General features: G+C 49.2%; 1 protein-coding gene across 1 annotated transcript; it reads right to left on the bottom strand.

Annotated features, from left to right (window-relative positions):
* Window positions 1–9,041: 9,041 nt before the first annotated feature.
* LOC114910487 (spore coat protein SP96-like) lies at window positions 9,042–19,505 on the bottom strand (the record flags this gene model as incomplete). The annotated part of the gene is made up of 4 exons (XM_029251852.1): window positions 9,042–9,089; window positions 13,213–13,260; window positions 14,330–14,401; window positions 19,434–19,505. Coding segments are annotated over 4 exons (240 nt in total), but the record flags the coding sequence as incomplete, so codon positions are not given.
* Window positions 19,506–21,246: the final 1,741 nt, after the last annotated feature.

A 21,246-nucleotide genomic window follows, 5' to 3' on the forward strand; every position in this document is an offset into this window, starting at 1 on the left:
TTGTAGATGTTTCTGTTGTTGCAGTTGTACTTGGTGCTTCTGTTGAAGTTGCTGCTGTCGTAGTTGTGACTTCTGTCGTTTCTGCCAGTGGAGTGGATGTGGTTGTTTCAGACATCGTCGTTGCAGCACTTGTTGATGTTTCTGTTGTAGCTGTTGTAGTTGGTACTTCTGGGGAAGTTGCTGCTGTAGTTGCTGTGACTGCTGTCGTTTCAGCCACTGGAGTTGTTGTGGTTATTTCTGACGTGGTCGTCGCAGCACTTGTTGATGTTTCTGTTGTAGCTGTTGTACTTGATGCTTCTGTGGAAGTAGCTGCTGTCGTAGTTGTGACTTCTGTTGTTTCTGCCAGTGGAGTGGATGTGGTTGTTTCAGACATCATTGTTGCAGCACTTGTTGATGTTTCTATTGTAGCTGTTGTAGTTGGTACTTCTATGGAAGTTGCGGTTGTCGTAGTTGTGACTTCTGTCGTTTCAGCCAGTGCAGTGGATGTGTTTGTTTCAGACATCGTCGTTGCAGCACTTGTTGATGTCTCTGTTGTAGCTGTTGTAGTTGGTACTTCTGGGGAAGTCGCTGCTGTAGTAGCTGTGACTGCTGTCGTTTCAGCCACTGGAGTAGTTGTGGTCATTTCTGACGTGGTCGTCGCAGCACTTGTAGATGTTTCTGTTGTTGCAGTTGTACTTGGTGCTTCTGTGGAAGTTGCTGCTGTAGTAGCTGTGACTGCCGTCGTTGTTCCTGCCACTGCAGTGGTAGAGGTTGTTTCAGACATCGTCGTTGCAGCACTTGTTGATGTTTCCGTTGTAGCTGTTGTAGTTGGAACTCCTGTGGAAGTCGCTGCTGTCGTAGATGTGACTGCTGTCGTTTCAGCCACTGGAGTAGTTGTGGTCATTTCTGACGTGGTCGTCGCAGCACTTGTTGATGTTTCTGTAGTTGCAGTTGTACTTGGTGCTTCTGTGGAAGTAGCTGCTGTCGTAGTTGTGACTTCTGTCGTTGTTCCTGCCACTGCAGTGGATAGATGGTTGTATCAAATATCGTCGTTGCAGCACTTGTTGATGTTTCTATTGTAGCTGTTGTAGTTGGTACTTCTATGGAAGTCGCTGCTGTAGTAGATGTGACTGCTGTCGTTTCAGCCACTGGAGTAGTTGTGGTCATTTCTGACGTGGTCGTCGCAGCACTTGTAGATGTTTCTGTTGTTGCAGTTGTACTTGGTGCTTCTGTGGAAGTAGCTGCTGTAGTAGCTGTGACTTCCGTCGTTGTTCCTGCCACTGCAGTGGTAGAGGTTGTTTCAGACATCGTCGTTGCAGCACTTGTTGATGTTTCTGTTGTAGCTGTTGTAGTTGGTACTCCTGTGGAAGTCGCTGCTGTCGTAGCTGTGACTGCTGTCGTTTCAGCCACTGGAGTAGTTGTGGTCATTTCTGACGTGGTCGTCGCAGCACTTGTAGATGTTTCTGTTGTTGCAGTTGTACTTGGTGCTTCTGTGGAAGTAGCTGCTGTCGTAGTTGTGACTTCTGTCGTTGTTCCTGCCACTGCAGTGGTAGAGGTTGTTTCAGACATCGTCGTTGCAGCACTTGTTGATGTTTCTGTTGTAGCTGTTGTAGTTGGTACTCCTGTGGAAGTCGCTGCTGTCGTAGATGTGACTGCTGTCGTTTCAGCCACTGGAGTAGTTGTGGTCATTTCTGACGTGGTCGTCGCAGCACTTGTAGATGTTTCTGTTGTTGCAGTTGTACTTGGTGCTTCTGTGGAAGTTGCTGCTGTAGTAGCTGTGACTGCCGTCGTTGTTCCTGCCACTGCAGTGGTAGAGGTTGTTTCAGACATCGTCGTTGCAGCACTTGTTGATGTTTCTGTTGTAGCTGTTGTAGTTGGTAACTCCTGTGGAAGTCGCTGCTGTCGTAGATGTGACTGCTGTCGTTTCAGCCACTGGAGTAGTTGTGGTCATTTCTGACGTGGTCGTCGCAGCACTTGTAGATGTTTCTGTTGTTGCAGTTGTACTTGGTGCTTCTGTGGAAGTTGCTGCTGTAGTAGCTGTGACTTCCGTCGTTGTTCCTGCCACTGCAGTGGTAGAGGTTGTTTCAGACATCGTCGTTGCAGCACTTGTTGATGTTTCTGTTGTAGCTGTTGTAGTTGGAACTCCGGTGGAAGTCGCTGCTGTCGTAGCTGTGACTGCTGTCGTTTCAGCCACTGGAGTAGTTGTGGTCATTTCTGACGTGGTCGTCGCAGCACTTGTAGATGTTTCTGTTGTTGCAGTTGTACTTGGTGCTTCTGTGGAAGTTGCTGCTGTCGTAGTTGTGACTTCCGTCGTTGTTCCTGCCACTGCAGTGGTAGAGGTTGTTTCAGACATCGTCGTTGCAGCACTTGTTGATGTTTCTGTTGTAGCTGTTGTAGTTGGTACTCCTGTGGAAGTCGCTGCTGTCGTAGCTGTGACTGCTGTCGTTTCAGCCACTGGAGTAGTTGTGGTCATTTCTGACGTGGTCGTCGCAGCACTTGTAGATGTTTCTGTTGTTGCAGTTGTACTTGGTGCTTCTGTGGAAGTAGCTGCTGTAGTAGTTGTGACTTCCGTCGTTGTTCCTGCCACTGCAGTGGTAGAGGTTGTTTCAGACATCGTCGTTGCAGCACTTGTTGATGTTTCTGTTGTAGCTGTTGTAGTTGGTACTCCTGTGGAAGTCGCTGCTGTCGTAGCTGTGACTGCTGTCGTTTCAGCCACTGGAGTAGTTGCGGTCATTTCAGACGTGGTCGTCGCAGCACTTGTAGATGTTTCTGTTGTTGCAGTTGTACTTGGTGCTTCTGTGGAAGTCGCTGCTGTAGTAGCTGTGACGTCCGTCGTTGTTCCTTCCACTGCAGTGGTAGAGGTTGTTTCAGACATCGTCGTTGCAGCACTTGTTGATGTTTCTGTTGTAGCTGTTGTAGTTGGTACTCCGGTGGAAGTTGCTGCTGTCGTTGTTGTGACTGCTGTCGTTTCAGCCACTGGAGTAGTTGTGGTCATTTCAGACGTGGTCGTCGCAGCACTTGTAGATGTTTCTGTTGTTGCAGTTGTACTTGGTGCTTCTGTGGAAGTTGCTGCTGTCGTAGTGGTGACTTCTGTGGTTTCTGCCAGTGGAGTGGATGTGGTTGTTTCAGACATCGTCGTTGCAGCACTTGTTGATGTTTCTGTTGTAGCTGTTGTAGTTGGTACTTCTGTGGAAGTTGCTGTTGTCGTAGTTGTGACTTCTGTCGTTTCTGCCAGTGGAGTGGATGTGTTTGTTTCAGACATCGTCGTTGCAGCACTTGTTGATGTCTCTGTTGTAGCTGTTGTAGTTGGTACTTCTGTGGAAGTCGCTGCTGTAGTAGCTGTGACTGCTGTCGTTTCAGCCACTGGAGTACTTGCGGTCATTTCAGACGTGGTCGTCGCAGCACTTGTAGATGTTTCTGTTGTTGCAGTTGTACTTGGTGCTTCTGTGGAAGTAGCTGCTGTCGTCGTTGTGACTGCTGTCGTTTCAGCCACTGGAGTAGTTGCGGTCATTTCAGACGTGGTCGTCACAGCACTTGTAGATGTTTCTGTTGTTGCAGTTGTACTTGGTGCTTCTGTTGAAGTTGCTGCTGTCGTAGTTGTGACTTCTGTCGTTTCTGCCAGTGGAGTGGATGTGGTTGTTTCAGACATCGTCGTTGCAGCACTTGTTGATGTTTCTGTTGTAGCTGTTGTAGTTGGTACTTCTGTGGAAGTCGCTGCTGTCGTAGCTGTGACTGCTGTCGTTTCAGCCACTGGAGTAGTTGTGGTCATTTCTGACGTGGTCGTCGCAGCACTTGTAGATGTTTCTGTTGTTGCAGTTGTACTTGGTGCTTCTGTGGAAGTAGCTGCTGTCGTAGCTTGTGACTTCCGTCGTTGTTCCTGCCACTGCAGTGGTAGAGGTTGTTTCAGACATCGTCGTTGCAGCACTTGTTGATGTTTCTGTTGTAGCTGTTGTAGTTGGTACTCCTGTGGAAGTCGCTGCTGTCGTAGATGTGACTGCTGTCGTTTCAGCCACTGGAGTAGTTGTGGTCATTTCTGACGTGGTCGTCGCAGCACTTGTAGATGTTTCTGTTGTTGCAGTTGTACTTGGTGCTTCTGTGGAAGTAGCTGCTGTCGTAGTTGTGACTTCCGTCGTTGTTCCTGCCACTGCAGTGGTAGAGGTTGTTTCAGACATCGTCGTTGCAGCACTTGTTGATGTTTCTGTTGTAGCTGTTGTAGTTGGTACTCCTGTGGAAGTCGCTGCTGTCGTAGCTGTGACTGCTGTCGTTTCAGCCACTGGAGTAGTTGTGGTCATTTCTGACGTGGTCGTCGCAGCACTTGTAGATGTTTCTGTTGTTGCAGTTGTACTTGGTGCTTCTGTGGAAGTTGCTGCTGTAGTAGCTGTGACTTCCGTCGTTGTTCCTGCCACTGCAGTGGTAGAGGTTGTTTCAGACATCGTCGTTGCAGCACTTGTTGATGTTTCTGTTGTAGCTGTTGTAGTTGGTACTCCTGTGGAAGTCGCTGCTGTCGTAGCTGTGACTGCTGTCGTTTCAGCCACTGGAGTAGTTGTGGTCATTTCTGACGTGGTCGTCGCAGCACTTGTAGATGTTTCTGTTGTTGCAGTTGTACTTGGTGCTTCTGTGGAAGTTGCTGCTGTAGTAGCTGTGACTTCCGTCGTTGTTCCTGCCACTGCAGTGGTAGAGGTTGTTTCAGACATCGTCGTTGCAGCACTTGTTGATGTTTCTGTTGTAGCTGTTGTAGTTGGTACTTCTGTGGAAGTTGCTGTTGTCGTAGTTGTGACTTCTGTCGTTTCAGCCAGTGGAGTGGATGTGTTTGTTTCAGACATCGTCGTTGCAGCACTTGTTGATGTCTCTGTTGTTGCAGTTGTACTTGGTGCTTCTGTGGAAGTCGCTGCTGTCGTCGTTGTGACTGCTGTCGTTTCAGCCACTGGAGTACTTGCGGTCATTTCAGACGTGGTCGTCACAGCACTTGTAGATGTTTCTGTTGTTGCAGTTGTACTTGGTGCTTCTGTTGAAGTTGCTGCTGTCGTAGTTGTGACTTCTGTTGTTTCTGCCAGTGGAGTGGATGTGGTTGTTTCAGACATCATTGTTGCAGCACTTGTTGATGTTTCTATTGTAGCTGTTGTAGTTGGTACTTCTGGGGAAGTTGCTGCTGTAGTTGCTGTGACTGCTGTCGTTTCAGCCACTGGAGTTGTTGTGGTTATTTCTGACGTGGTCGTCGCAGCACTTGTAGATGTTTCTGTTGTTGCAGTTGTACTTGGTGCTTCTGTGGAAGTAGCTGCTGTCGTAGCTGTGACTTCCGTCGTTGTTCCTGCCACTGCAGTGGTAGAGGTTGTTTCAGACATCGTCGTTGCAGCACTTGTTGATGTTTCTGTTGTAGCTGTTGTAGTTGGTACTCCTGTGGAAGTCGCTGCTGTCGTAGATGTGACTGCTGTCGTTTCAGCCACTGGAGTAGTTGTGGTCATTTCTGACGTGGTCGTCGCAGCACTTGTAGATGTTTCTGTTGTTGCAGTTGTACTTGGTGCTTCTGTGGAAGTTGCTGCTGTAGTAGCTGTGACTGCCGTCGTTGTTCCTGCCACTGCAGTGGCTAGAGGTTGTTTCAGACATCGTCGTTGCAGCACTTGTTGATGTTTCTGTTGCAGCTGTTGTAGTTGGAACTCCTGTGGAAGTCGCTGCTGTCGTAGATGTGACTGCTGTCGTTTCAGCCACTGGAGTAGTTGTGGTCATTTCTGACGTGGTCGTCGCAGCACTTGTAGATGTTTCTGTTGTTGCAGTTGTACTTGGTGCTTCTGTGGAAGTAGCTGCTGTAGTAGCTGTGACTTCCGTCGTTGTTCCTGCCACTGCAGTGGTAGAGGTTGTTTCAGACATCGTCGTTGCAGCACTTGTTGATGTTTCTGTTGTAGCTGTTGTAGTTGGTACTCCTGTGGAAGTCGCTGCTGTCGTAGATGTGACTGCTGTCGTTTCAGCCACTGGAGTAGTTGTGGTCATTTCTGACGTGGTCGTCGCAGCACTTGTAGATGTTTCTGTTGTTGCAGTTGTACTTGGTGCTTCTGTGGAAGTAGCTGCTGTCGTAGCTGTGACTTCCGTCGTTGTTCCTGCCACTGCAGTGGTAGAGGTTGTTTCAGACATCGTCGTTGCAGCACTTGTTGATGTTTCTGTTGTAGCTGTTGTAGTTGGTACTCCGGTGGAAGTCGCTGCTGTCGTAGCTGTGACTGCTGTCGTTTCAGCCACTGGAGTAGTTGTGGTCATTTCTGACGTGGTCGTCGCAGCACTTGTAGATGTTTCTGTTGTTGCAGTTGTACTTGGTGCTTCTGTGGAAGTAGCTGCTGTAGTAGCTGTGACTTCCGTCGTTGTTCCTGCCACTGCAGTGGTAGAGGTTGTTTCAGACATCGTCGTTGCAGCACTTGTTGATGTTTCTGTTGTAGCTGTTGTAGTTGGTACTCCTGTGGAAGTCGCTGCTGTCGTAGATGTGACTGCTGTCGTTTCAGCCACTGGAGTAGTTGTGGTCATTTCTGACGTGGTCGTCGCAGCACTTGTAGATGTTTCTGTTGTTGCAGTTGTACTTGGTGCTTCTGTGGAAGTAGCTGCTGTAGTAGCTGTGACTGCCGTCGTTGTTCCTGCCACTGCAGTGGTAGAGGTTGTTTCAGACATCGTCGTTGCAGCACTTGTTGATGTTTCTGTTGTAGCTGTTGTAGTTGGAACTCCTGTGGAAGTCGCTGCTGTCGTAGATGTGACTGCTGTCGTTTCAGCCACTGGAGTTGTTGTGGTCATTTCTGACGTGGTCGTCGCAGCACTTGTAGATGTTTCTGTTGTTGCAGTTGTACTTGGTGCTTCTGTGGAAGTAGCTGCTGTCGTAGTTGTGACTTCCGTCGTTGTTCCTGCCACTGCAGTGGTAGAGGTTGTTTCAGACATCGTCGTTGCAGCACTTGTTGATGTTTCTGTTGTAGCTGTTGTAGTTGGTACTCCTGTGGAAGTCGCTGCTGTCGTAGCTGTGACTGCTGTCGTTTCAGCCACTGGAGTAGTTGTGGTCATTTCAGACGTGGTCGTCGCAGCACTTGTAGATGTTTCTGTTGTTGCAGTTGTACTTGGTGCTTCTGTGGAAGTCGCTGCTGTAGTAGCTGTGACTTCCGTCGTTGTTCCTTCCACTGCAGTGGTAGAGGTTGTTTCAGACATCGTCGTTGCAGCACTTGTTGATGTTTCTGTTGTAGCTGTTGTAGTTGGTACTCCTGTGGAAGTCGCTGCTGTCGTAGCTGTGACTGCTGTCGTTTCAGCCACTGGAGTAGTTGTGGTCATTTCTGACGTGGTCGTCGCAGCACTTGTAGATGTTTCTGTTGTTGCAGTTGTACTTGGTGCTTCTGTGGAAGTTGCTGCTGTAGTAGCTGTGACTTCCGTCGTTGTTCCTGCCACTGCAGTGGTAGAGGTTGTTTCAGACATCGTCGTTGCAGCACTTGTTGATGTTTCTGTTGTAGCTGTTGTAGTTGGTACTCCGGTGGAAGTCGCTGCTGTCGTAGCTGTGACTGCTGTCGTTTCAGCCACTGGAGTAGTTGTGGTCATTTCTGACGTGGTCGTCGCAGCACTTGTAGATGTTTCTGTTGTTGCAGTTGTACTTGGTGCTTCTGTGGAAGTTGCTGCTGTAGTAGCTGTGACTTCCGTCGTTGTTCCTGCCACTGCAGTGGTAGAGGTTGTTTCAGACATCGTCGTTGCAGCACTTGTTGATGTTTCTGTTGTAGCTGTTGTAGTTGGTACTCCTGTGGAAGTCGCTGCTGTCGTAGCTGTGACTGCTGTCGTTTCAGCCACTGGAGTAGTTGTGGTCATTTCTGACGTGGTCGTCGCAGCACTTGTAGATGTTTCTGTTGTTGCAGTTGTACTTGGTGCTTCTGTGGAAGTTGCTGCTGTAGTAGCTGTGACTTCCGTCGTTGTTCCTGCCACTGCAGTGGTAGAGGTTGTTTCAGACATCGTCGTTGCAGCACTTGTTGATGTTTCTGTTGTAGCTGTTGTAGTTGGTAACTCCTGTGGAAGTCGCTGCTGTCGTAGCTGTGACTGCTGTCGTTTCAGCCACTGGAGTAGTTGTGGTCATTTCAGACGTGGTCGTCGCAGCACTTGTAGATGTTTCTGTTGTTGCAGTTGTACTTGGTGCTTCTGTGGAAGTTGCTGCTGTAGTAGCTGTGACTTCCGTCGTTGTTCCTGCCACTGCAGTGGTAGAGGTTGTTTCAGACATCGTCGTTGCAGCACTTGTTGATGTTTCTGTTGTAGCTGTTGTAGTTGGTACTCCGGTGGAAGTCGCTGCTGTCGTAGCTGTGACTGCTGTCGTTTCAGCCACTGGAGTAGTTGTGGTCATTTCTGACGTGGTCGTCGCAGCACTTGTAGATGTTTCTGTTGTTGCAGTTGTACTTGGTGCTTCTGTGGAAGTTGCTGCTGTCGTAGCTGTGACTTCCGTCGTTGTTCCTGCCACTGCAGTGGTAGAGGTTGTTTCAGACATCGTCGTTGCAGCACTTGTTGATGTTTCTGTTGTAGCTGTTGTAGTTGGTAACTCCTGTGGAAGTCGCTGCTGTCGTAGATGTGACTGCTGTCGTTTCAGCCACTGGAGTAGTTGTGGTCATTTCTGACGTGGTCGTCGCAGCACTTGTAGATGTTTCTGTTGTTGCAGTTGTACTTGGTGCTTCTGTGGAAGTTGCTGCTGTAGTAGCTGTGACTGCCGTCGTTGTTCCTGCCACTGCAGTGGTAGAGGTTGTTTCAGACATCGTCGTTGCAGCACTTGTTGATGTTTCTGTTGTAGCTGTTGTAGTTGGTACTCCGGTGGAAGTCGCTGCTGTCGTAGCTGTGACTGCTGTCGTTTCAGCCACTGGAGTAGTTGTGGTCATTTCTGACGTGGTCGTCGCAGCACTTGTAGATGTTTCTGTTGTTGCAGTTGTACTTGGTGCTTCTGTGGAAGTAGCTGCTGTCGTAGTTGTGACTTCCGTCGTTGTTCCTGCCACTGCAGTGGTAGAGGTTGTTTCAGACATCGTCGTTGCAGCACTTGTTGATGTTTCTGTTGTAGCTGTTGTAGTTGGTACTCCTGTGGAAGTCGCTGCTGTCGTAGATGTGACTGCTGTCGTTTCAGCCACTGGAGTAGTTGTGGTCATTTCAGACGTGGTCGTCGCAGCACTTGTAGATGTTTCTGTTGTTGCAGTTGTACTTGGTGCTTCTGTGGAAGTAGCTGCTGTAGTAGCTGTGACTTCCGTCGTTGTTCCTGCCACTGCAGTGGTAGAGGTTGTTTCAGACATCGTCGTTGCAGCACTTGTTGATGTTTCTGTTGTAGCTGTTGTAGTTGGTACTCCTGTGGAAGTCGCTGCTGTCGTAGCTGTGACTGCTGTCGTTTCAGCCACTGGAGTAGTTGTGGTCATTTCTGACGTGGTCGTCGCAGCACTTGTAGATGTTTCTGTTGTTGCAGTTGTACTTGGTGCTTCTGTGGAAGTAGCTGCTGTCGTAGTTGTGACTTCTGTCGTTTCTGCCAGTGGAGTGGATGTGGTTGTTTCAGACATCGTCGTTGCAGCACTTGTTGATGTTTCTGTTGTAGCTGTTGTAGTTGGTACTTCTGTGGAAGTCGCTGCTGTAGTAGCTGTGACTGCTGTCGTTTCAGCCACTGGAGTAGTTGCGGTCATTTCAGACGTGGTCGTCGCAGCACTTGTAGATGTTTCTGTTGTAGCAGTTGTACTTGGTGCTTCTGTGGAAGTAGCTGCTGTCGTAGTTGTGACTTCTGTCGTTTCTGCCAGTGGAGTGGATGTGGTTGTTTCAGACATCGTCGTTGCAGCACTTGTTGATGTTTCTATTGTAGCTGTTGTAGTTGGTACTTCTATGGAAGTCGCTGCTGTAGTAGATGTGACTGCTGTCGTTTCAGCCACTGGAGTAGTTGTGGTCATTTCTGACGTGGTCGTCGCAGCACTTGTAGATGTTTCTGTTGTTGCAGTTGTACTTGGTGCTTCTGTGGAAGTAGCTGCTGTAGTAGCTGTGACTTCCGTCGTTGTTCCTGCCACTGCAGTGGTAGAGGTTGTTTCAGACATCGTCGTTGCAGCACTTGTTGATGTTTCTGTTGTAGCTGTTGTAGTTGGTACTCCTGTGGAAGTCGCTGCTGTCGTAGCTGTGACTGCTGTCGTTTCAGCCACTGGAGTAGTTGTGGTCATTTCTGACGTGGTCGTCGCAGCACTTGTAGATGTTTCTGTTGTTGCAGTTGTACTTGGTGCTTCTGTGGAAGTTGCTGCTGTAGTAGCTGTGACTTCCGTCGTTGTTCCTGCCACTGCAGTGGTAGAGGTTGTTTCAGACATCGTCGTTGCAGCACTTGTTGATGTTTCTGTTGTAGCTGTTGTAGTTGGTACTCCTGTGGAAGTCGCTGCTGTCGTAGCTGTGACTGCTGTCGTTTCAGCCACTGGAGTAGTTGTGGTCATTTCTGACGTGGTCGTCGCAGCACTTGTAGATGTTTCTGTTGTTGCAGTTGTACTTGGTGCTTCTGTGGAAGTTGCTGCTGTAGTAGCTGTGACTGCCGTCGTTGTTCCTGCCACTGCAGTGGTAGAGGTTGTTTCAGACATCGTCGTTGCAGCACTTGTTGATGTTTCTGTTGTAGCTGTTGTAGTTGGTACTCCGGTGGAAGTCGCTGCTGTCGTAGATGTGACTGCTGTCGTTTCAGCCACTGGAGTAGTTGTGGTCATTTCTGACGTGGTCGTCGCAGCACTTGTAGATGTTTCTGTTGTTGCAGTTGTACTTGGTGCTTCTGTGGAAGTTAGCTGCTGTAGTAGCTGTGACTGCCGTCGTTGTTCCTGCCACTGCAGTGGTAGAGGTTGTTTCAGACATCGTCGTTGCAGCACTTGTGATGTTTCTGTTGTAGCTGTTGTAGTTGGTACTCCGGTGGAAGTCGCTGCTGTCGTAGATGTGACTGCTGTCGTTTCAGCCACTGGAGTAGTTGTGGTCATTTCTGACGTGGTCGTCGCAGCACTTGTAGATGTTTCTGTTGTTGCAGTTGTACTTGGTGCTTCTGTGGAAGTTGCTGCTGTAGTAGCTGTGACTGCCGTCGTTGTTCCTGCCACTGCAGTGGTAGAGGTTGTTTCAGACATCGTCGTTGCAGCACTTGTTGATGTTTCTGTTGTAGCTGTTGTAGTTGGTACTCCTGTGGAAGTCGCTGCTGTCGTAGATGTGACTGCTGTCGTTTCAGCCACTGGAGTAGTTGTGGTCATTTCTGACGTGGTCGTCGCAGCACTTGTAGATGTTTCTGTTGTTGCAGTTGTACTTGGTGCTTCTGTGGAAGTTAGCTGCTGTAGTAGCTGTGACTTCCGTCGTTGTTCCTGCCACTGCAGTGGTAGAGGTTGTTTCAGACATCGTCGTTGCAGCACTTGTTGATGTTTCTGTTGTAGCTGTTGTAGTTGGTACTCCGGTGGAAGTCGCTGCTGTCGTAGATGTGACTGCTGTCGTTTCAGCCACTGGAGTAGTTGTGGTCATTTCTGACGTGGTCGTCGCAGCACTTGTAGATGTTTCTGTTGTTGCAGTTGTACTTGGTGCTTCTGTGGAAGTTGCTGCTGTAGTAGCTGTGACTGCCGTCGTTGTTCCTGCCACTGCAGTGCTAGAGGTTGTTTCAGACATCGTCGTTGCAGCACTTGTTGATGTTTCCGTTGTAGCTGTTGTAGTTGGAACTCCTGTGGAAGTCGCTGCTGTCGTAGATGTGACTGCTGTCGTTTCAGCCACTGGAGTAGTTGTGGTCATTTCTGACGTGGTCGTCGCAGCACTTGTAGATGTTTCTGTTGTTGCAGTTGTACTTGGTGCTTCTGTGGAAGTTGCTGCTGTAGTAGCTGTGACTGCCGTCGTTGTTCCTGCCACTGCAGTGGTAGAGGTTGTTTCAGACATCGTCGTTGCAGCACTTGTTGATGTTTCTGTTGTAGCTGTTGTAGTTGGTACTCCTGTGGAAGTCGCTGCTGTCGTAGATGTGACTGCTGTCGTTTCAGCCACTGGAGTAGTTGTGGTCATTTCTGACGTGGTCGTCGCAGCACTTGTAGATGTTTCTGTTGTTGCAGTTGTACTTGGTGCTTCTGTGGAAGTAGCTGCTGTAGTAGCTGTGACTTCCGTCGTTGTTCCTGCCACTGCAGTGGTAGAGGTTGTTTCAGACATCGTCGTTGCAGCACTTGTTGATGTTTCTGTTGTAGCTGTTGTAGTTGGAACTCCTGTGGAAGTCGCTGCTGTCGTAGCTGTGACTGCTGTCGTTTCAGCCACTGGAGTAGTTGTGGTCATTTCTGACGTGGTCGTCGCAGCACTTGTAGATGTTTCTGTTGTTGCAGTTGTACTTGGTGCTTCTGTGGAAGTAGCTGCTGTAGTAGCTGTGACTTCCGTCGTTGTTCCTGCCACTGCAGTGGTAGAGGTTGTTTCAGACATCGTCGTTGCAGCACTTGTTGATGTTTCTGTTGTAGCTGTTGTAGTTGGTACTCCTGTGGAAGTCGCTGCTGTCGTAGATGTGACTGCTGTCGTTTCAGCCACTGGAGTAGTTGTGGTCATTTCTGACGTGGTCGTCGCAGCACTTGTAGATGTTTCTGTTGTTGCAGTTGTACTTGGTGCTTCTGTGGAAGTAGCTGCTGTCGTAGCTGTGACTTCCGTCGTTGTTCCTGCCACTGCAGTGGTAGAGGTTGTTTCAGACATCGTCGTTGCAGCACTTGTTGATGTTTCTGTTGTAGCTGTTGTAGTTGGTACTCCGGTGGAAGTCGCTGCTGTCGTAGATGTGACTGCTGTCGTTTCAGCCACTGGAGTAGTTGTGGTCATTTCTGACGTGGTCGTCGCAGCACTTGTAGATGTTTCTGTTGTTGCAGTTGTACTTGGTGCTTCTGTGGAAGTTGCTGCTGTAGTAGCTGTGACTTCCGTCGTTGTTCCTGCCACTGCAGTGGTAGAGGTTGTTTCAGACATCGTCGTTGCAGCACTTGTTGATGTTTCTGTTGTAGCTGTTGTAGTTGGTACTCCTGTGGAAGTCGCTGCTGTCGTAGCTGTGACTGCTGTCGTTTCAGCCACTGGAGTAGTTGTGGTCATTTCTGACGTGGTCGTCGCAGCACTTGTAGATGTTTCTGTTGTTGCAGTTGTACTTGGTGCTTCTGTGGAAGTTGCTGCTGTAGTAGCTGTGACTTCCGTCGTTGTTCCTGCCACTGCAGTGGTAGAGGTTGTTTCAGACATCGTCGTTGCAGCACTTGTTGATGTTTCTGTTGTAGCTGTTGTAGTTGGTACTCCGGTGGAAGTCGCTGCTGTCGTAGCTGTGACTGCTGTCGTTTCAGCCACTGGAGTAGTTGTGGTCATTTCTGACGTGGTCGTCGCAGCACTTGTAGATGTTTCTGTTGTTGCAGTTGTACTTGGTGCTTCTGTGGAAGTAGCTGCTGTAGTAGCTGTGACTTCCGTCGTTGTTCCTGCCACTGCAGTGGTAGAGGTTGTTTCAGACATCGTCGTTGCAGCACTTGTTGATGTTTCTGTTGTAGCTGTTGTAGTTGGAACTCCTGTGGAAGTCGCTGCTGTCGTAGCTGTGACTGCTGTCGTTTCAGCCACTGGAGTAGTTGTGGTCATTTCTGACGTGGTCGTCGCAGCACTTGTAGATGTTTCTGTTGTTGCAGTTGTACTTGGTGCTTCTGTGGAAGTTGCTGCTGTAGTAGCTGTGACTTCCGTCGTTGTTCCTGCCACTGCAGTGGTAGAGGTTGTTTCAGACATCGTCGTTGCAGCACTTGTTGATGTTTCTGTTGTAGCTGTTGTAGTTGGTACTCCGGTGGAAGTCGCTGCTGTCGTAGATGTGACTGCTGTCGTTTCAGCCACTGGAGTAGTTGTGGTCATTTCTGACGTGGTCGTCGCAGCACTTGTAGATGTTTCTGTTGTTGCAGTTGTACTTGGTGCTTCTGTGGAAGTAGCTGCTGTAGTAGCTGTGACTTCCGTCGTTGTTCCTGCCACTGCAGTGGTAGAGGTTGTTTCAGACATCGTCGTTGCAGCACTTGTTGATGTTTCTGTTGTAGCTGTTGTAGTTGGTACTCCTGTGGAAGTCGCTGCTGTCGTAGCTGTGACTGCTGTCGTTTCAGCCACTGGAGTAGTTGTGGTCATTTCTGACGTGGTCGTCGCAGCACTTGTAGATGTTTCTGTTGTTGCAGTTGTACTTGGTGCTTCTGTGGAAGTTAGCTGCTGTAGTAGCTGTGACTTCCGTCGTTGTTCCTGCCACTGCAGTGGTAGAGGTTGTTTCAGACATCGTCGTTGCAGCACTTGTTGATGTTTCTGTTGTAGCTGTTGTAGTTGGTACTCCTGTGGAAGTCGCTGCTGTCGTAGATGTGACTGCTGTCGTTTCAGCCACTGGAGTAGTTGTGGTCATTTCTGACGTGGTCGTCGCAGCACTTGTAGATGTTTCTGTTGTTGCAGTTGTACTTGGTGCTTCTGTGGAAGTTGCTGCTGTAGTAGCTGTGACTTCCGTCGTTGTTCCTGCCACTGCAGTGGTAGAGGTTGTTTCAGACATCGTCGTTGCAGCACTTGTTGATGTTTCTGTTGTAGCTGTTGTAGTTGGTACTCCTGTGGAAGTCGCTGCTGTCGTAGCTGTGACTGCTGTCGTTTCAGCCACTGGAGTAGTTGTGGTCATTTCTGACGTGGTCGTCGCAGCACTTGTAGATGTTTCTGTTGTTGCAGTTGTACTTGGTGCTTCTGTGGAAGTTGCTGCTGTAGTAGCTGTGACTGCCGTCGTTGTTCCTTCCACTGCAGTGGCTAGAGGTTGTTTCAGACATCGTCGTTGCAGCACTTGTTGATGTTTCTGTTGTAGCTGTTGTAGTTGGAACTCCGGTGGAAGTCGCTGCTGTCGTAGCTGTGACTGCTGTCGTTTCAGCCACTGGAGTAGTTGTGGTCATTTCTGACGTGGTCGTCGCAGCACTTGTAGATGTTTCTGTTGTTGCAGTTGTACTTGGTGCTTCTGTGGAAGTTGCTGCTGTAGTAGCTGTGACTTCCGTCGTTGTTCCTGCCACTGCAGTGGTAGAGGTTGTTTCAGACATCGTCGTTGCAGCACTTGTTGATGTTTCTGTTGTAGCTGTTGTAGTTGGTACTCCGGTGGAAGTCGCTGGAAGTTGCTGCTGTAGTAGCTGTGACTTCCGTCGTTGTTCCTGCCACTGCAGTGGTAGAGGTTGTTTCAGACATCGTCGTTGCAGCACTTGTTGATGTTTCTGTTGTAGCTGTTGTAGTTGGTACTCCGGTGGAAGTCGCTGCTGTCGTAGATGTGACTGCTGTCGTTTCAGCCACTGGAGTAGTTGTGGTCATTTCTGACGTGGTCGTCGCAGCACTTGTAGATGTTTCTGTTGTTGCAGTTGTACTTGGTGCTTCTGTGGAAGTAGCTGCTGTCGTAGTTGTGACTGCCGTCGTTGTTCCTGCCACTGCAGTGGTAGAGGTTGTTTCAGACATCGTCGTTGCAGCACTTGTTGATGTTTCTGTTGTAGCTGTTGTAGTTGGTACTTCCGGTGGAAGTCGCTGCTGTCGTAGATGTGACTGCTGTCGTTTCAGCCACTGGAGTAGTTGTGGTCATTTCTGACGTGGTCGTCGCAGCACTTGTAGATGTTTCTGTTGTTGCAGTTGTACTTGGTGCTTCTGTGGAAGTTGCTGCTGTAGTAGCTGTGACTTCCGTCGTTGTTCCTGCCACTGCAGTGGTAGAGGTTGTTTCAGACATCGTCGTTGCAGCACTTGTTGATGTTTCTGTTGTAGCTGTTGTAGTTGGTACTCCGGTGGAAGTCGCTGCTGTCGTAGCTGTGACTGCTGTCGTTTCAGCCACTGGAGTAGTTGTGGTCATTTCTGACGTGGTCGTCGCAGCACTTGTAGATGTTTCTGTTGTTGCAGTTGTACTTGGTGCTTCTGTGGAAGTTGCTGCTGTAGTAGCTGTGACTTCCGTCGTTGTTCCTGCCACTGCAGTGGTAGAGGTTGTTTCAGACATCGTCGTTGCAGCACTTGTTGATGTTTCTGTTGTAGCTGTTGTAGTTGGTACTCCGGTGGAAGTCGCTGCTGTCGTAGCTGTGACTGCTGTCGTTTCAGCCACTGGAGTAGTTGTGGTCATTTCTGACGTGGTCGTCGCAGCACTTGTAGATGTTTCTGTTGTTGCAGTTGTACTTGGTGCTTCTGTGGAAGTTGCTGCTGTAGTAGCTGTGACTGCCGTCGTTGTTCCTGCCACTGCAGTGGTAGAGGTTGTTTCAGACATCGTCGTTGCAGCACTTGTTGATGTTTCTGTTGTAGCTGTTGTAGTTGGTACTCCTGTGGAAGTCGCTGCTGTCGTAGATGTGACTGCTGTCGTTTCAGCCACTGGAGTAGTTGTGGTCATTTCTGACGTGGTCGTCGCAGCACTTGTAGATGTTTCTGTTGTTGCAGTTGTACTTGGTGCTTCTGTGGAAGTTGCTGCTGTAGTAGCTGTGACTGCCGTCGTTGTTCCTGCCACTGCAGTGGTAGAGGTTGTTTCAGACATCGTCGTTGCAGCACTTGTTGATGTTTCTGTTGTAGCTGTTGTAGTTGGTACTCCGGTGGAAGTCGCTGCTGTCGTAGCTGTGACTGCTGTCGTTTCAGCCACTGGAGTAGTTGTGGTCATTTCTGACGTGGTCGTCGCAGCACTTGTAGATGTTTCTGTTGTTGCAGTTGTACTTGGTGCTTCTGTGGAAGTTGCTGCTGTAGTAGCTGTGACTTCCGTCGTTGTTCCTGCCACTGCAGTGGTAGAGGTTGTTTCAGACATCGTCGTTGCAGCACTTGTTGATGTTTCTGTTGTAGCTGTTGTAGTTGGTACTCCTGTGGAAGTCGCTGCTGTCGTAGATGTGACTGCTGTCGTTTCAGCCACTGGAGTAGTTGTGGTCATTTCTGACGTGGTCGTCGCAGCACTTGTAGATGTTTCTGTTGTTGCAGTTGTACTTGGTGCTTCTGTGGAAGTTGCTGCTGTAGTAGCTGTGACTGCCGTCGTTGTTCCTGCCACTGCAGTGGTAGAGGTTGTTTCAGACATCGTCGTTGCAGCACTTGTTGATGTTTCTGTTGTAGCTGTTGTAGTTGGTACTCCTGTGGAAGTCGCTGCTGTCGTAGATGTGACTGCTGTCGTTTCAGCCACTGGAGTAGTTGTGGTCATTTCTGACGTGGTCGTCGCAGCACTTGTAGATGTTTCTGTTGTTGCAGTTGTACTTGGTGCTTCTGTGGAAGTTGCTGCTGTAGTAGCTGTGACTGCCGTCGTTGTTCCTGCCACTGCAGTGGTAGAGGTTGTTTCAGACATCGTCGTTGCAGCACTTGTTGATGTTTCTGTTGTAGCTGTTGTAGTTGGAACTCCTGTGGAAGTCGCTGCTGTCGTAGATGTGACTGCTGTCGTTTCAGCCACTGGAGTAGTTGTGGTCATTTCTGACGTGGTCGTCGCAGCACTTGTAGATGTTTCTGTTGTTGCAGTTGTACTTGGTGCTTCTGTGGAAGTTGCTGCTGTAGTAGCTGTGACTGCCGTCGTTGTTCCTGCCACTGCAGTGGTAGAGGTTGTTTCAGACATCGTCGTTGCAGCACTTGTTGATGTTTCTGTTGTAGCTGTTGTAGTTGGTACTCCGGTGGAAGTCGCTGCTGTCGTAGCTGTGACTGCTGTCGTTTCAGCCACTGGAGTAGTTGTGGTCATTTCTGACGTGGTCGTCGCAGCACTTGTAGATGTTTCTGTTGTTGCAGTTGTACTTGGTGCTTCTGTGGAAGTTAGCTGCTGTAGTAGCTGTGACTTCCGTCGTTGTTCCTGCCACTGCAGTGGTAGAGGTTGTTTCAGACATCGTCGTTGCAGCACTTGTTGATGTTTCTGTTGTAGCTGTTGTAGTTGGTACTCCGGTGGAAGTCGCTGCTGTCGTAGCTGTGACTGCTGTCGTTTCAGCCACTGGAGTAGTTGTGGTCATTTCTGACGTGGTCGTCGCAGCACTTGTAGATGTTTCTGTTGTTGCAGTTGTACTTGGTGCTTCTGTGGAAGTTGCTGCTGTAGTAGCTGTGACTTCCGTCGTTGTTCCTGCCACTGCAGTGGTAGAGGTTGTTTCAGACATCGTCGTTGCAGCACTTGTTGATGTTTCTGTTGTAGCTGTTGTAGTTGGTACTCCGGTGGAAGTCGCTGCTGTCGTAGCTGTGACTGCTGTCGTTTCAGCCACTGGAGTAGTTGTGGTCATTTCTGACGTGGTCGTCGCAGCACTTGTAGATGTTTCTGTTGTTGCAGTTGTACTTGGTGCTTCTGTGGAAGTTGCTGCTGTAGTAGCTGTGACTGCCGTCGTTGTTCCTGCCACTGCAGTGCTAGAGGTTGTTTCAGACATCGTCGTTGCAGCACTTGTTGATGTTTCTGTTGTAGCTGTTGTAGTTGGTACTCCGGTGGAAGTCGCTGCTGTCGTAGCTGTGACTGCTGTCGTTTCAGCCACTGGAGTAGTTGTGGTCATTTCTGACGTGGTCGTCGCAGCACTTGTAGATGTTTCTGTTGTTGCAGTTGTACTTGGTGCTTCTGTGGAAGTTGCTGCTGTAGTAGCTGTGACTGCCGTCGTTGTTCCTGCCACTGCAGTGGTAGAGGTTGTTTCAGACATCGTCGTTGCAGCACTTGTTGATGTTTCTGTTGTAGCTGTTGTAGTTGGAACTCCTGTGGAAGTCGCTGCTGTCGTAGATGTGACTGCTGTCGTTTCAGCCACTGGAGTAGTTGTGGTCATTTCTGACGTGGTCGTCGCAGCACTTGTAGATGTTTCTGTTGTTGCAGTTGTACTTGGTGCTTCTGTGGAAGTTGCTGCTGTAGTAGCTGTGACTGCCGTCGTTGTTCCTGCCACTGCAGTGCTAGAGGTTGTTTCAGACATCGTCGTTGCAGCACTTGTTGATGTTTCTGTTGTAGCTGTTGTAGTTGGAACTCCTGTGGAAGTCGCTGCTGTCGTAGCTGTGACTGCTGTCGTTTCAGCCACTGGAGTAGTTGTGGTCATTTCTGACGTGGTCGTCGCAGCACTTGTAGATGTTTCTGTTGTTGCAGTTGTACTTGGTGCTTCTGTGGAAGTTGCTGCTGTAGTAGCTGTGACTGCCGTCGTTGTTCCTGCCACTGCAGTGGTAGAGGTTGTTTCAGACATCGTCGTTGCAGCACTTGTTGATGTTTCTGTTGTAGCTGTTGTAGTTGGTACTCCGGTGGAAGTCGCTGCTGTCGTAGCTGTGACTGCTGTCGTTTCAGCCACTGGAGTAGTTGTGGTCATTTCTGACGTGGTCGTCGCAGCACTTGTAGATGTTTCTGTTGTTGCAGTTGTACTTGGTGCTTCTGTGGAAGTTGCTGCTGTAGTAGCTGTGACTTCCGTCGTTGTTCCTGCCACTGCAGTGGTAGAGGTTGTTTCAGACATCGTCGTTGCAGCACTTGTTGATGTTTCTGTTGTAGCTGTTGTAGTTGGTACTCCGGTGGAAGTCGCTGCTGTCGTAGCTGTGACTGCTGTCGTTTCAGCCACTGGAGTAGTTGTGGTCATTTCTGACGTGGTCGTCGCAGCACTTGTAGATGTTTCTGTTGTTGCAGTTGTACTTGGTGCTTCTGTGGAAGTTGCTGCTGTAGTAGCTGTGACTGCCGTCGTTGTTCCTGCCACTGCAGTGGTAGAGGTTGTTTCAGACATCGTCGTTGCAGCACTTGTTGATGTTTCTGTTGTAGCTGTTGTAGTTGGAACTCCTGTGGAAGTCGCTGCTGTCGTAGATGTGACTGCTGTCGTTTCAGCCACTGGAGTAGTTGTGGTCATTTCTGACGTGGTCGTCGCAGCACTTGTAGATGTTTCTGTTGTTGCAGTTGTACTTGGTGCTTCTGTGGAAGTTGCTGCTGTAGTAGCTGTGACTGCCGTCGTTGTTCCTGCCACTGCAGTGGTAGAGGTTGTTTCAGACATCGTCGTTGCAGCACTTGTTGATGTTTCCGTTGTAGCTGTTGTAGTTGGTAACTCCTGTGGAAGTCGCTGCTGTCGTAGCTGTGACTGCTGTCGTTTCAGCCACTGGAGTAGTTGTGGTCATTTCTGACGTGGTCGTCGCAGCACTTGTAGATGTTTCTGTTGTTGCAGTTGTACTTGGTGCTTCTGTGGAAGTTGCTGCTGTAGTAGCTGTGACTGCCGTCGTTGTTCCTGCCACTGCAGTGGTAGAGGTTGTTTCAGACATCGTCGTTGCAGCACTTGTTGATGTTTCTGTTGTAGCTGTTGTAGTTGGTACTCCTGTGGAAGTCGCTGCTGTCGTAGATGTGACTGCTGTCGTTTCAGCCACTGGAGTAGTTGTGGTCATTTCAGACGTGGTCGTCGCAGCACTTGTAGATGTTTCTGTTGTTGCAGTTGTACTTGGTGCTTCTGTGGAAGTTGCTGCTGTAGTAGCTGTGACTGCCGTCGTTGTTCCTGCCACTGCAGTGGTAGAGGTTGTTTCAGACATCGTCGTTGCAGCACTTGTTGATGTTTCTGTTGTAGCTGTTGTAGTTGGTACTCCGGTGGAAGTCGCTGCTGTCGTAGCTGTGACTGCTGTCGTTTCAGCCACTGGAGTAGTTGTGGTCATTTCTGACGTGGTCGTCGCAGCACTTGTAGATGTTTCTGTTGTTGCAGTTGTACTTGGTGCTTCTGTGGAAGTTGCTGCTGTAGTAGCTGTGACTTCCGTCGTTGTTCCTGCCACTGCAGTGGTAGAGGTTGTTTCAGACATCGTCGTTGCAGCACTTGTTGATGTTTCTGTTGTAGCTGTTGTAGTTGGTAACTCCTGTGGAAGTCGCTGCTGTCGTAGATGTGACTGCTGTCGTTTCAGCCACTGGAGTAGTTGTGGTCATTTCTGACGTGGTCGTCGCAGCACTTGTAGATGTTTCTGTTGTTGCAGTTGTACTTGGTGCTTCTGTGGAAGTTGCTGCTGTAGTAGCTGTGACTGCCGTCGTTGTTCCTGCCACTGCAGTGGTAGAGGTTGTTTCAGACATCGTCGTTGCAGCACTTGTTGATGTTTCTGTTGTAGCTGTTGTAGTTGGTACTCCTGTGGAAGTCGCTGCTGTCGTAGCTGTGACTGCTGTCGTTTCAGCCACTGGAGTAGTTGTGGTCATTTCTGACGTGGTCGTCGCAGCACTTGTAGATGTTTCTGTTGTTGCAGTTGTACTTGGTGCTTCTGTGGAAGTTGCTGCTGTAGTAGCTGTGACTTCCGTCGTTGTTCCTGCCACTGCAGTGGTAGAGGTTGTTTCAGACATCGTCGTTGCAGCACTTGTTGATGTTTCTGTTGTAGCTGTTGTAGTTGGTACTCCGGTGGAAGTCGCTGCTGTCGTAGATGTGACTGCTGTCGTTTCAGCCACTGGAGTAGTTGTGGTCA

Source organism: Scleropages formosus, chromosome 5 (genome assembly GCF_900964775.1).
Source record: "Scleropages formosus chromosome 5, fSclFor1.1, whole genome shotgun sequence".
NCBI classification, from domain to species: domain Eukaryota; kingdom Metazoa; phylum Chordata; class Actinopteri; order Osteoglossiformes; family Osteoglossidae; genus Scleropages; species Scleropages formosus.